General features: G+C 42.2%; 1 protein-coding gene across 1 annotated transcript in view; it reads right to left on the minus strand.

The window, feature by feature from the left end:
- Nucleotides 1–14,262, minus strand: part of TOP2A (DNA topoisomerase II alpha) — a gene marked incomplete at its 3' end in the record, with an annotated part of 45,632 nt that overhangs the window by 17,423 nt on the left and 13,947 nt on the right. Inside the window, exons 7-22 of the mRNA XM_082272843.1 lie at nt 12,324–12,536; nt 12,068–12,241; nt 10,656–10,757; nt 10,443–10,580; nt 9,319–9,457; nt 7,744–7,901; nt 6,654–6,779; nt 6,457–6,567; nt 6,249–6,354; nt 4,375–4,484; nt 4,175–4,267; nt 2,289–2,403; nt 1,934–2,204; nt 1,599–1,830; nt 1,291–1,425; nt 1,003–1,203 (exon numbers count right to left, since the gene is read on the minus strand). Coding sequence (XP_082128969.1) covers nt 1,003–1,203; nt 1,291–1,425; nt 1,599–1,830; nt 1,934–2,204; nt 2,289–2,403; nt 4,175–4,267; nt 4,375–4,484; nt 6,249–6,354; nt 6,457–6,567; nt 6,654–6,779; nt 7,744–7,901; nt 9,319–9,457; nt 10,443–10,580; nt 10,656–10,757; nt 12,068–12,241; nt 12,324–12,536 — 2,424 coding nt within the window. The remainder of the gene's footprint in view (nt 1–1,002; nt 1,204–1,290; nt 1,426–1,598; nt 1,831–1,933; nt 2,205–2,288; nt 2,404–4,174; nt 4,268–4,374; nt 4,485–6,248; nt 6,355–6,456; nt 6,568–6,653; nt 6,780–7,743; nt 7,902–9,318; nt 9,458–10,442; nt 10,581–10,655; nt 10,758–12,067; nt 12,242–12,323; nt 12,537–14,262) is intronic.

Here is a 14,262-nt window from a genome sequence, read left to right on the forward strand (position 1 = left end):
AAGCACAGGGCGCCAGCGGCAGACCTGCCAATTCTGGTGCTGAATGGCAAATGCCAATCGAGTGCCATGTTGCCGGGCAGTGAGCACAGGGCCCACTAGAAGATGTTGGGCCCTTCGGCCACTATCCTCAAGTCTGATTGGTCAGACATTTACACCAGGTCATTTTGTAGGGCTCTGGCAGTGCTCATCCTATTCCTCCTTGCATAAAGGAGCAAATACAGGTCCTCCTGATGGGTTATAGAGCTTCTAGGGCCCTGTCCAGCTCTCATAGAGTAACTGCCTGTCTCCTGGAATCTCCTCCATGCTCTTGAGACTGTGGTGGGAGACACAGCAAACCTTCTGGCAATGGCACGTATTGATGTGTCATCCTGGGGGAGTTGGAATGCCTGTGCAACCTCTATAGGGTCCAGGTATTGATTGCCTCATGCCACCAGTAGTGACACTGACCCTAGCCAAATGCAAAACAGTCAAAAAAAGTAGGGAAAAAAAATTTCAGTGGCCCCAACCTGTAAAACCATTCTGTTTCGGAGGTTGTCTTGTTGTTGCCCGTCTAGTACACCTGTTAATTTCATTAACACCAAAGCAGCTGAAACTGATCAACAACCCCATCTGCTACTTATCTGACAAGATCAATATCCCAGGAGTTTGACTTGATGCTATACTCAGATTAAAAAAACAATTTTTTTTTTAAGCAGTGTATATGGCTTGTGTGTTTAAATATATTTGCTTACCCAGTAGTTCGGCTTTATCAAGAGTAGAACAGAAGGATGTTTTTTTTTCTCATGGGTTTGATAACTGGACATAAAACATTGTGTATGGTTTGACAATTTGAAGCTTGGATTCACACACTGCATGTAATTTGCATCAGAAATCGCAGCACATTCCTGTGCCAATTACACGCGGTGTCTCTGCGGGGTGATTTGAGACATGAATTTGTATTGTACCGCATCTAGTGTGAACCTAGCCAAAAAGTCCAGAGCAAGTTACAGCATGCAAACCTACCATAGAGTTACATGTAAGAGGTGTCTGGAGCTTGAAGACTTTGTGCAGACCAACTGCCTCGGCCTCAGCCAGCTTTTCTTCAGTCATCTTGATGATGAACTTGACTGTGGTGTCTGTGTGATATTCTCTGTAGTCCGTAATTAAAGCAGGAGTCTTTTCTGTCCCATTTAGCATTGTCTCCAGCACCTGCTCCTTGTAGTTCTGTATGAAAAGGTTCAAGATTACAGATTATAAACCATACAGAACAGGAATGAAGAAAAAGGAATGAATTGTGCTGTTGGCATTTACCTGCGTCCATGTCCTGACCGGCAATTCAGAGATTTCAAGAGTAGTTGTGTCAAGAACGGAGATCTCACCATTAATAATGAACTGATTAACACCAAGCTCTTGGATCATTCCCTTAAAGTTCTTGTAGTTTGGGAGCTGTTCAAGAAAAGAGACAATCTCATTTAGAGCTAGAGTGAGATAGTATTGATACCATCACACCCTTTAATATAGAAAGAGAAGTTTATATATATATATATATATATATATATATTCTATCAGACATATGTATGTTAACTCAGCAATTTGATCATTCATACTACAAGCCTCACCATTGGCTGGGGTTCTTCTCCATCCAACATCCTGTGAATGTTGCCCACTATTTCCCGGATATCATAATTTGGGATTTTACAGGACCAGCCGGTACCGATACCCTCTGCACCGTTCACCAGTACGGTGGGGATGATTGGCATGTACCACTCTGGCTCGACCTTTTGGTTGTCATCATAGATGAATTTCAGAACACTGTCATCCATTGGAGGGAATAAGAGGCGAGCAAGAGGGCTGGAAATGAAACAAGCATAGGTTATAAAGAGGGAATGTACAGATGAGTCATGTGATAAAATCTGTACCACTACTTCCTCTTCATTCCTTCCAGAAAACTTACCTAAGCAAAGTGAAGATATATCGAGGGCTGGCAGCATCTTTGCCACCGTGCAATCTGGTGCCAAACTGACCAATGGGCTGTAGAAGATTCAGGTTGTTGCTACCCACAAAGTTTTGTGCCAAATTGATAATGGTCATCATCAATGAGACCTCACCATGATGATATGCCGACATTTCAGCAACGGAACCAGCCAACTGAGCAACCTTCACCTCTCGCTTATCATTCCTCTTGAAACAAGTGAACAGCACTTTTCTCTGCCCGGGCTTCAAACCTAGAGCCAATGTAAAGTTTTAATAGGAGTTTCATGAATAAATATATATAGCACAACAGCTAGATATTAAACCCACATACATACCATCAACCATGGATGGGATGGAACGTTCATTGTCAGAGTTGGAGAACAAAATGAGTTCTTTGTTAATGAAGTCATTGTAGGTCAAGTACTTTGTGGCTTTTCCATACAAGAATTCCTGAGGATGGCAAAAAAGGTGCAAAATAAAAAGAACTGATAGATAGGAAGTCCTATTATATGAGCAATCAAACACAAATGCAGAGAAACGCATACAAGCGCCAAAACACTGAACTCTCCTAGTCGGTTTTCAAACTGCACAATTATAATATATATATATATTGAATGGAGTGGGGCAAGACTCAATGGTCCGGGACTCTCAACTTTGACAGTTGTAACAGTGGTTATAATTTAAGCTTTTAAAAGGAGAGCCTCTGGGGTTATTTGTTCTCCATTCATCCCTATATACACATGTTAAAAAAGCTCACTAAACGGCACAGAATAAAAATGGTACAACTTCTGTACCCTGCTGGATTTTTCAGGGGTTTCCAATGCCTGCTTGAGTAGGAGGGACCTCTTTAGGCTCAAGCAGAACTATTAAGGCTTCACAAAAGGGTAAGAGAAGGCCAAGCCTTGAGAAACAGAAATTCTTAAGACTATCGGGTTGTACTGCCACTTATGGGAGGAATTGCACACCGGCCAAAAGGTCCCTAGGCTAGCATAGCCCCTTCTCTATCCAGCATGTCTCAATTGTGTAACAAAGCCATAGCAGACCACAATAGAAAGATGGAATGGGGTGAAATCTGTGTCCATGTCCCTCAATCTATTCTGCAAATAAAAAAAAAAATCCTTTTTTCTCTAACATTTGAGAGTCACAGGCATCCTTTGTCCAGAAGCACTCAATTAAGGAGTGGGCAAAGAAAAAATAAAGACTTCTCAGTGGAGCAAAAAGAAAAAACACCAAACATCCATCCTCCTAGGGCAAATACTCATTAAAAAACTGAGGCCACCTCGGTAAAGGAGCTATACCAGGGCCCACATAGAGGTCATTTTGCTGTCCTGTGTGCAGCAGCCCCCCCCCCAGTACCCCTGATATTTACCTGTGCCCCCCTCTGTCCAGGAGTCCCTTGGCCGCCCTGGCACTCAGTGAGCCAATCAGGAGGAAGATGGGGCGGGGCAAAATGCAGCTCCGTGTCTGAATGGACACACAGGAGCTGCAGCTCAGGTGCCCCATAGTAATCTGCTTGCTAAGGGGGCACTTGATAGGAGCAGGAACGAGGGATCCGAGAAGAGGAGGATCTGGACTGCTCTGTGCAAAACCAACTGCACAGAGGAGGTAAGTATAGCAGGTTTTTGTTTTAAAACAAGACCTTACAAATCACTTTACGGACTCTGTATTGCTCCCAGTCTCCTCCAAATTTCATTTTTTTTTTTTTTGCTGCTATTTTAGTTGGTTTGCTCCCCAAGCTTTAAATCATGGAGGAACGTAGCCACCCTTCTCCTGCTTGCTCATGAGATGGACTAGGAAGTATAGGATCTGTAGTGCGCATGACAACAAATATGCCTTGCTCATTCCAAACTAATGCACATGAGGGACCTAAAGATAGGCTCTGGAGCTCAGAGAGGACATTACAAGTAGGCAGAAAAACAAAGTAATAAATGATTTAACGAAAAACATTATAGGGTAATTGGATAAGTATAGATTATTATTGAAGGCTACAGATACTGTTTAGTATCACTTTCATTTCAATGACAGCATAGGATAGGAAATACCTTGCTGCCAGCATAGGATAGGAAATACCTTGCTGCCCTGGGCGATGACTAGGGAAAAACGTGAAGTTAATAATGTGACTTCCATTAATCAAGAACTGCAGGATATTTCCCCATCCTATGCTGCCCTGGAAGACGACTTTAGAAGAGTGAAATTTCACTTTGAGAGTGGTAAATCTTACCTCTGGCAAACCATGCAGTTTCCTCTGCCTACGGTTTTCCATGAAGTTTGTCAGCCATTCCTTACGGTCATCCACCTTCTTCTTGCTAAAGGCCTAAACAGAGTACCAGTGTTAATTGTGCTTCATAGCAGCTAAAGGCACAAGTATATAGACCACACCTGCATTCTAGTATACAGCCCCCTGCAAAAACATCCTCTTACCAGGGTGATCGCAGCATCATCTATTGGGCCACTATATTTGAAAGGAATTCGATGTCTCTCCATATCAGCAAAATATTCCTTCGCCTCTTTAGCTGTGCTGGTACCCAGACCTAAAGAAGAACAGTCATAAGTAAAGAACATGGAAATTGAATGCCAATGCATAACAGTTTTGGAATTAAGGCACAAGGTGAAGAAGGAAATTAACCCCAGTTATGAATTGTTTATTTCTCTCACGTGACTTAATAGATTTATTTTAGCCTCTGCACAATTGCATATAACTTGCAGGAGCCCTGAGCAGATTTATACGTTGTATGTGGCCGAGTATGCTCCATTTTAGCAGAGAACATGCTTTTCTCTGGCTTCTTATGTCTAAAGCTCTAAAGATGAAATTTCCTTCAAAAACGTGTGTCCACTGCTAACAAAAACAGTGGTCCTCTCACAGCTAGATTCCACATTATGGATAATCCATCACTTGAAACATGAAAAAACCCTTTAGCCTTGTAATAGCAATGATAGAACAGGGAAATGTGGAGGAGAACTAGAGCCCTTGAGTGATAAAGGACTGCAAATGATCCTAAAGCTTATATATTTGGATGAAGTTCTATATGCATTTTTCAGTTTGAACAGTATTCCATGTGTCCCATGGGAGCTGCTTAAATTTGATTCCCCTGGATTACCCATAGCAACAGTCTGTAAATCTTGACATTTTAACTCTTGGCTCAGTCAATTAAACAGTCCAGGGGATTTGTTTTTTTGTATTTTATTTAGGAACTTGGATAGGAGAAGGGATGAGAGGGATACTCCAACTTGACAACTATGCACAAATTCTGGGAACTTCTAACTGGATTGAATGTGGCAAGGCCGCTGCTTCACCTTACCACTGAAGTGAACATAGGAATGGTGGACTATTCTGTAGATCACTCTTCAGGGTCTAACTTGGCACCCCCTTTCTCACTGACTGTGTGTGCCATCTCTTGTCCTCTGACCCCACTGGAGTGGTCCCCTTCCTGGGCAGACCCCCTGGTACTCATGGACACTTTTTCCTCAGGTAGCTCTGCCTTCAACTCCGCCGTCAGCATCCTGGACCTCTTAGCTCAGCACCACACTCTGGCTCACCAGGCCGACTGCCTGTGGCCACCTTCCTTGCTGACAGGAGGAGAGAAAGCCGTCACCCTCCTCCTGGTACCTGGCTTCCAGCCCAAAGACGCCCTGTCACATGTGCCCTCAGCTTTTATGAGCAATACCAGGATGCACTGCGGTTGTGCCCTCCCACTGGGACAGTCACAAAAGCCTGTGTGTCACTGGCTGGGTTTCCTCCACTGTCCAACAGGCTTCCCTATTGGATACAGTGGGGACACTCCCTCAGACCAAGTGAATCACACCTGGACACATGTAACAGGCAAAACTAATGATCAGACTCTCCTGACAAGCAGGCAGAGCCAAAATCTATGCTTTTACCTAGCACCTATCTAGGAGGGTGCTACACATGTAAAAATACCGAATTATTCCTCAGATTCTGTGCTCACCTAGGGTATGTTTCCACCTGTTCCAAAAAGGGAACAGTCATGAGATAACTGCCTAGAATTTTTGAGCACCATGTTACACTGTAGTAAACTGTAATGCAACAAAACTGGGTATATTTCTGGGCTCACAGGATTACACTTTGAAGTCAAGCATTTACTACTTAGACTATGGGCAAAGGTTTACAGTTCTGTACAAAAATTATTGCTGCCCCCTAGTGTACATAGATATTCAGAAGGGTGACAAGTAAAGGAAACAAGTCCACACCACTGTGATACCCCACCACCACAAGCATGGGAGAAGTCGGTGCTTACTTGCCTGCCGAGCACTACCACACAGGGTTTAGAACAAACCTTTGTAGTACTTTATTTTCCAGCTCTTGTGACTTTCATTGCCGTTCTTCCACTCTTCAAACTCCGGAATGCTGTAGAAGGAGAGTTCTTGCTTATTTTTGGAAACCTATGTGGGAAAACAGCAATTGAGATATACAGATTTTATTTTTTTAGTTTTCTACATATACAGTATAAACATTCTAGAAGCATTGCAGTAAAGTCTTCGCACCTTAATAATGGGGGTAATGAACTCTTCCAGGAAGCGGTGCTTCAGCAGAGACGGCCAGTTGTGATGAATGAAGTTGATAAGCAAGCCTTTAATATGGGAACCGTCTTGATCCTAAACATAAAAAAACTTTCAGAATTAAGCAAAAGGGCACAATGAACATATCTAGTCAGCCCGAGAAGTTGTAACCCTCTCCTCACCTGATCTGTCATAATCATGATCTTTCCATACCGAAGACTTTTCAAAGATTCTTCATCTTCATAGTTTTTCTTGTACTGCAGACCCATAATCTTAATAATGTTGTTTATTTCGGCATTCTCCATAATCTAAAATGTATAGACCAATCAGAAAAGTCAGCAGCACATTATACCCAAGTTGGACATTATACAATATAATAGATAATGTGGTACACCAAATATTATAGATGTTGTACATGTTAGCTTGGTGTTTTGTATAGATGAAGAAAATTTTCGAGATAAGCTATTTGAATAAACTATGACAAGGATTTAGAATGCAGTCCGATCATATATTTCACCCATCATTGGATCTGCAGTGTCAGATGACATCCCATGAGTGGGTGAGTGGATAGAATAATGTGCGCAGTCAGATCGGCAAAAAAAAAGTAGGAAAGCAAATATAGGTTTCGGATTTAAATCTCCAATATTTGACGGTTCTACCAATTACCAAAACGTAGTCTGTTTACTTAAAGCGGAGTTCCACCCAAAAGTGGAACTTCCGCTTTAGGTATTCTAACCCCCTGACATGCCACATTTGGCATGTCATTTTTTTTTTGGGGGGGGGGGGGGGGAGCGGGTACCTAGTTTTGACAGGTACCCGCTCCCACTTCCGCTCGGAGCGCCGCGGCGCCCTGAACGGAAGTTCTCCTCTCCCCCTCCCTTCAATCTTCTGGGACACGCCAGAGGTCCCAGAAGATTGCAGGCCAATCAAGACAAGCAGCGCGACTCGCGCATGCGCAGTGGGTACCCGGCTGTGAAGCCGCAAACTGTCACAGCCGGGTGCCCACAGCAGTGATGCCGGCGCCGAGGGAGAGGATTGAGGCTTCGGGCGGCCGCATCGCTGGACAGGTGAGTGAAATGGCTGGAACTCCGCTTTAACTATCTGTACTGGAAGTTGAAAGGGAACCATCCATATGGCTTACGAGCAAATGTTCAGATATGGAATCATCACATTGTGTTCAAAAGGACTCTGCAATAGATTCCCTTATGATACAAAGTCCATTCTCAGAAGAACAAGGTGGAGTTTCATTTTGACGAGATGAGAGAACATTACCTGTTTGTGTGAGGCTTCCCGAACGTTGAGCAGTTTACCCCTCAGTGGGAAAACACCAAACCGATCTCTTCCAACCACACCCAGGCCAGACACAGCCAATGTCTTGGCTGAGTCTCCTTCAGTTAGGATGAGAGTGCACTGATTGGAGAGTTTGCTCCCTGAAAAATGAAATCCAGAAAGGTTTGGAAATTCTGCTTTGCCATTTACACAGTTACATAGGTTGGAAAAAAAAAAAAAAAAAAAAAGGAAGAAGAAAACCTCTATATTACACACAAACCTATACCTACACAGGTGAACAAATTGGATCATGCTTTATTGGGATTTTGCCTTCCTCTGGATCAAGTGGTGAAGAAAAAGAAGAAAAAAAAAAAAAAAACAACCCTTCCTGAACCGACTCTAAGGCTACATTGACATCTTGGCGTTGCTATTACAGGCGTTTTTTAGATTGAATAGAGACCAATGGAAAACACCTGTAATCTGCCCAAAAAGAAGCTCATGTACTTTTTTGAGCGTTGGGCGTTTTGCGCACAGCGTCAAAACGCTCAGATGTGAACAGGGGCCATTGAAATGAATAGGATGTCTTGTTGGGCGTTTTGAGAGCTGATCCTAGAGCAGAAAAACGCCCCCAAAAACGCCTACATGTGAACGGAGCCTAAAGCTTTTTTTTTTTTTGAGCTATAAACAAAAATCACAGGTGGTGATCAAAATACCACCAAAAGAAAGCTCTATTTGTGGAGGGGGAAAAAAAAAAAAAAAAAAGACCTCAATTGTATTTGGGTACAGCATCGCACGGCCGCGCAATTGTCAGTAAAAGCAATGCAGTGCCGAACTGGAAAAAACGGCCTGGTCATTAAGGAGGTAAAACCTTCCAGGGTTGAAGTGGTTAACAAGCATTATACTTTTTTCCCTGCCCCTAAACGTCCCTCTACCTTAGCCTGTGTCCATGCACACATAGGCATTTAGAGGCAGAAATTTGAACACACTAAAAGCTCATTCAGGAGAGGAGCATTTGGGCAGACAAAACGCATGACATGTCTAAAGGCTCTAGGTGGATCGTTTAAAGGTTTTTTTTCAATTGCCAGAATAAAATATTTGGCCCAAAGAAATAAAACACCCAAAAGTTTTTGCAAAAACAAGACCTAGGCACGTTTTTGAAGCAGCTTTTATTGTGCTAGGAGACAAGTGTTAATAGCCCCAGTGTGCATGAAGCCTTAGAGAAAGATTAATGGCAGAGGACTTATTCTTGTTCAGTACTAAGTGCTGGGAAGAAAGTGCTCATTACTGATCACAATTATAAATGGGAGGGGGGAGCTGCACCAAAAAGTTTACTTTAATGCAGTGAATGCATTAAGGTAAAAAAAAAAAAAAAAAAAACCTTCTTTGCCTTTACAACTACTTTAAGGGTATGGTATTTTAAATTGCAGCAGAAATAAAGTGTGAGAATTTATATATCTGATATAGCACCAACACTGCTTATTTTCAGTTTACAATAGAACCAATTACAAGAGGAACTACAAAACCCCAGAATAAAAAATGAACAAAGCAGAATTATTCCACATCTGCAGGGATATGTACCAGCATCATTGGCATCATCAAGTTTAGGAATGCCTTTAATCTTCGTATGCTTGACGGCGGAGCATTTCTTATTCAGCTGCGTTTGGGCCTTGAACTTCACCCAGTTCAAGATGCTTTCCACAATCCCACAGCTTGTGGCCTAAAAGTAGAGAACAAAAAAAATATTTATTTATTTTTTTAAGACATGCTCACAACTAGCCTAATCTATTGTGGATTTAACCAATATGGCAGATTTGTTGGACAAATAGTAAATCATTTGCTTCTGTTTGCCGCTGTGGACCCAATCCCTACAATCCAGAACATCTCTACTAGTGATGGACCGAACACACCCCGGAACGCATAGCCTATTAAACGCTCGGTGGCGGGCTGGGATTCCATCTGACCCTCTGTCCTGGAGAGCCAGGACGATCAGTCCGATTCCCAGCTCCGCAAACGCAGTCTTCATCCGAAGATCTGACTAACGCTGACAAAATAAACAGCTAGTAATGCAAAGAAAAAAATGACATTTGCAGAAAATAAAATCATAAAAAATAGAAGAAGGCTGAGACTGTAGCCCCAGCACAGGGAAGCCTATCTACTCCTTAACTAGGCAGAAGACAAACTGGGTTGGGATGGCTGATGCAGGGGGTATCAGACCAGTGGGACAGCCCCCATAGGTGTGTCTATGTAAATGTTTTGTTTCTAACAAGTCTTATGCCTAGCTACTCCTGTGGAGATGAAGTCAATACCCACAAGTGAAGACTGTACGAGTGGGCGGCGACTGACATAAGAGAAAATGCCAATTTACTACCCAATGGGGAAGCTGGAGGTAGACAGGTGACACAGGAAGCTTACTGTTGCACCAGAAAGATGAACTGGGCAGTGGGAAGTCACAAAACTTGCTGCATAGAATTACAAGTCCTGATAAATGGAATCACTGATGTGAACATTTGTCACTGGATGCAACGCATTCTTGGCCAAGAAAGTAACAAAACGCTATTCATTTTACTGTCCAGAGTGCAAAAATCACAATTCCCTCAAAGAAACCTACAAACAGGTCTAGCATATCAGTTACTCAATGTATACATGTTAAGGAGGAGAGGCAACCCCGGCGCCCCCCCCCCCCCCACCCAAACACTACTTACAGCTTTTATGAATTTCTCAGTCAGTGAACATTTAGATCCAAAGCTCTTCGACTGCAACGTCATGTTCTCCTTGGTCTGGGAGTCAAACGTTGGGTTCTCAATCAATGAGTTCACAAAGAGCCACATGTGGTTTTTCACCTGCAAGAAAAGATTTTATTACACAACTCAAAATGTTAAACGCAGCTTAAAAACGGTTTTGAACCACATACATACCTGGAAAGGTTTAACAGCCACTCCACCCTTATTCTTCCTCTTTACAACATCAATGATTTTGGCGATAATCTGATCAGCAACGTAGTCAACATGTCTACCACCCTGTTATAAACAAAATTAAAACCATTACTGGAGCAGAAATCAAAAGTTGATAAATATGGCCACCATGCGGTTATATTAAAGCACAAACCAGACAGAAATTGGTTTTGGATAAGGTGGGTTAGAATCTCTCAAGTTCTTATTACTGCTTCTGTAGCCATTTTCTTCACTTCCCATGTGGTCCCCAAGAGGAACTGAGCTAAATCATTCAGCAGTCTGCATGCTCTGTATGGAGTTGTGCAAATTACTTTTGGTCAGCAGGACAGAAAGGTGAAATCTGCACAACAAAATACAGATGGCCATACAAACCTGACAGGATAAAAGTTCCTTCTTTAACCACTTAACCAGCCACGTAGATCTACGTCGGCTGACTTTAAGTGGTTGTACCAGGGTGATGCCTCTAGCTAGAGGCATCACCCCGGTACCATTTTTTTTTAGAGCCGTTCGATCATTACCCCAGCGAGCGGGAGAGGATACCCCCCCACCTCCCGCAGCCCTGCCCGGGTCTACCGTCCCGCCGGGAGACCCGATCAACCAGCCGGCACATCTGCTGGCTGGATGGAGTCCCGATCAAAGCCGGATGCGGCTTCAATCGGGTTTCCGATGACGTAACCCGGAGGCGGCATCCATGACGTCACACCTGGGTTACTCGGCTGCCAAAAGGCACCTGATTTAAAAAGTGACAGTATTCAAAAATACAGTTTCCGGCATTTTGAATACATTGAAGTGTAGTGGAGGGGGTCTAGGGTCCATAAAGAGTACCTGTCACAAGTGATGTTTACATTGCTTGTGACAGCAAAAAAAGTGGTCAGATTTTTTTTTTTTTTTTTAACCTGTGCTAAAATTAAAAAAAAAAAAAAAAATATAAATATATATATATATATATATATATATATATATATATATATATATATATATATATATATATATATATATATATATATATATATATATAAGCTGCCCCCGTCGCTGTGCGCACGAAAGAAAACTTATAAAGGAATTTGCGCTGCAAATTAAATAGCTGTTCAAACCACACGTGTGGTATTACTGCGATCGCCAGAGCAATAACTAAAAAAATATAATATATATATATATATATATATATATATATATATATATATATATATATATATATATATATACACACACACACACACACATATATATATCTATATATATAATGTTTGGGGGTTAAGTTTTCTAGCAAAAAATACTGATTTTAAACTTGTGATCAAAATGTGTCAAAAATGGGCCTGGGGCTAAAGACAGCACCTTTGTAGTGAAAAGTGGAAATAAGAAAGAGCAAAATATACCTTTGTGGTAGCAATGCTGTTGACAAAGCTGACTTGCTGGAAGCCCTTTTCACTCATGGTCAGACACACTTCCCAGCGATCGTTCACCACCTCATGGACAATCTTTAAAGAATTTCCCGTCTCATCCACCTTATCCGCAATATACATGTCCACATAACTGCGAAAGCCAGTAACCTGAGGGGCAAACATTTCATTAGAACCAAAATTAAATCCTTAATTGCCACCAAGACATTCGAATATTTTAAACACCACCTACTGGAAGCTTCTTGCCATTGAGAAAGACCTTGACTCCTTTGCTAGAGCCTGCCACATCATAAGCTCTCCGAGACATCAGAGCCACAATGTCCTTGTCCAGAATCTGCATCTTGAATTTGTTAAGGTCTGGCTGGAAAGTGATGCAAGTATATTCAACTCCATCAAATGGTTTAATTTTCGCTTGACCAGCATTTGACATGTTATTGGTCCAACTCTGTTGAAAAGAGTAAGAATTGTAAGTACATACAAGATATACAATGATTTTGGGGCTATGATTTCAAGAAAAGAAAAAGAAGAAAAAACAAACATAGCACATAGGCCACTGTTGCATGTTTAACAGCTTCTCCCCCTACTTTTTGCAGCGGTCCTACATGTTGCTACCCCTTGTTGGAAACATTTCATGGTGGGTGCTAACAGCTTTAACACAACTTCACAATTCAGTGGGATGGGCTATTAACTGCTGTTCTTTTTCCCCTAAGAGGAAAATTAGTTTGTACATAGCCACTACCCTCAGTCCAGCTACCTCTAACTCCTGTTCACCCTTTACTCAATTACTAGTCCCTCCACTCTAAAGCCTAGTACACACGCAACGATTATCGGCCAACCGGTCGTCCGTCTTTTGTCCAGAGTGGTGTTTTGTTGGTTGGAATGTGCCTAGACTGCACACGAATTTTCTCGCCCAACAAAATTCTACTTCAGAAGTGATGTCATGTGTTGGGTTGCTTTCTTTGTGTTCTTTCTTCTCTGAGAATGCCCAGACTCTTGCTCATTAGATTTTTCCCTGTCGAAATCTGTACTGACTGCACGAAAATCAGCCGTTGTGTTGACGGCCAACAAAAATTTTATAGTCTGCACACCAGATTTTTTTCGGCCGAAAAGTCGGAGTCGGTTGTCGGAAGCATCATACTAACAAGCCGAAAATCGGCAGATCGGTCGTTGGCCGTAAATTCCCTGCCAATTTTTGACACGTGTGTACGGGGCTTAACTGGAACATGATTAGTTGCTGCTCCTTTCTTATATACTCAACAGTAAATATCCATTCTTGGATTTGCCTTCTCCCTCTGCAATGAGGTGAAATCTCCACTTCCCAGACCATCATATCTCCTCTGCACCCAATCACATTTAGTCCACTTTACCTGTTCTCCCAATGGTTAATGATTAGATCATTTATAACCTTCAGATCTCACTGCCTACCCGCAGATCATTTACCTTTTCTTTCCCTGGGCCTTGATCAGCTCACTCCTCCCTAGTCAGTTCATACTCTGCCTTTTTCTGATGAGACATGATTGACTGGCTGCCAATCCTCCCCCTGCCATAATCAGCTTTTTAGTCGTCACCTATATGCCATTTAACTTAATCTACCATCTTTCTACCCCTCATCGTCCATCAGGTCCTACTGTGCCTCTATAATCCTCTTCGCTAGCTACATAATCAGTTTATACCCCCATTTACCCCAAACATGTGCAAGGCATGCTATACATTCTAATTAGCCCAGGCTGTTAATCCACCGGTGAGGACATGCTTATCTTTGCTAGCATAAGGAAAACAGCACGTCCTTCATTCAGACCACTATTTAGTACAGCAGCAGCTGAGAAATAAATGTATGTAAAGCCAAACAATGAAATTTTGCTCCTCATTGCTCCGCTTAATAAACTGAAGACACTTTGTTACAACTGTTTTAGAAATGACTTTAGAAAAATACTTGCACGGTGCTAGCTCCGACAACAGGGAGGGTATAGTACCATACAGCCTTGCCTGAAATCCTCACTAGAAGTGAGCAGTGGAATATGCAATACAGTGTAGTGTAATATAGTGTTGGGTCTTTCAAGATTTATAGCACACCCGTAAAAGTAATACGGCCCTGGCCAAAAGTTTTGAGAATGACAAATATCATTTTCTGATCTTTTTGTCAGATGTTACTATGTTATACTGAAGTATTA

The sequence above is a fragment of the Pelophylax lessonae genome (assembly GCF_965119305.1).
Source record: "Pelophylax lessonae genome assembly, chromosome: 11".
NCBI classification, from domain to species: Eukaryota; Metazoa; Chordata; class Amphibia; order Anura; family Ranidae; genus Pelophylax; species Pelophylax lessonae.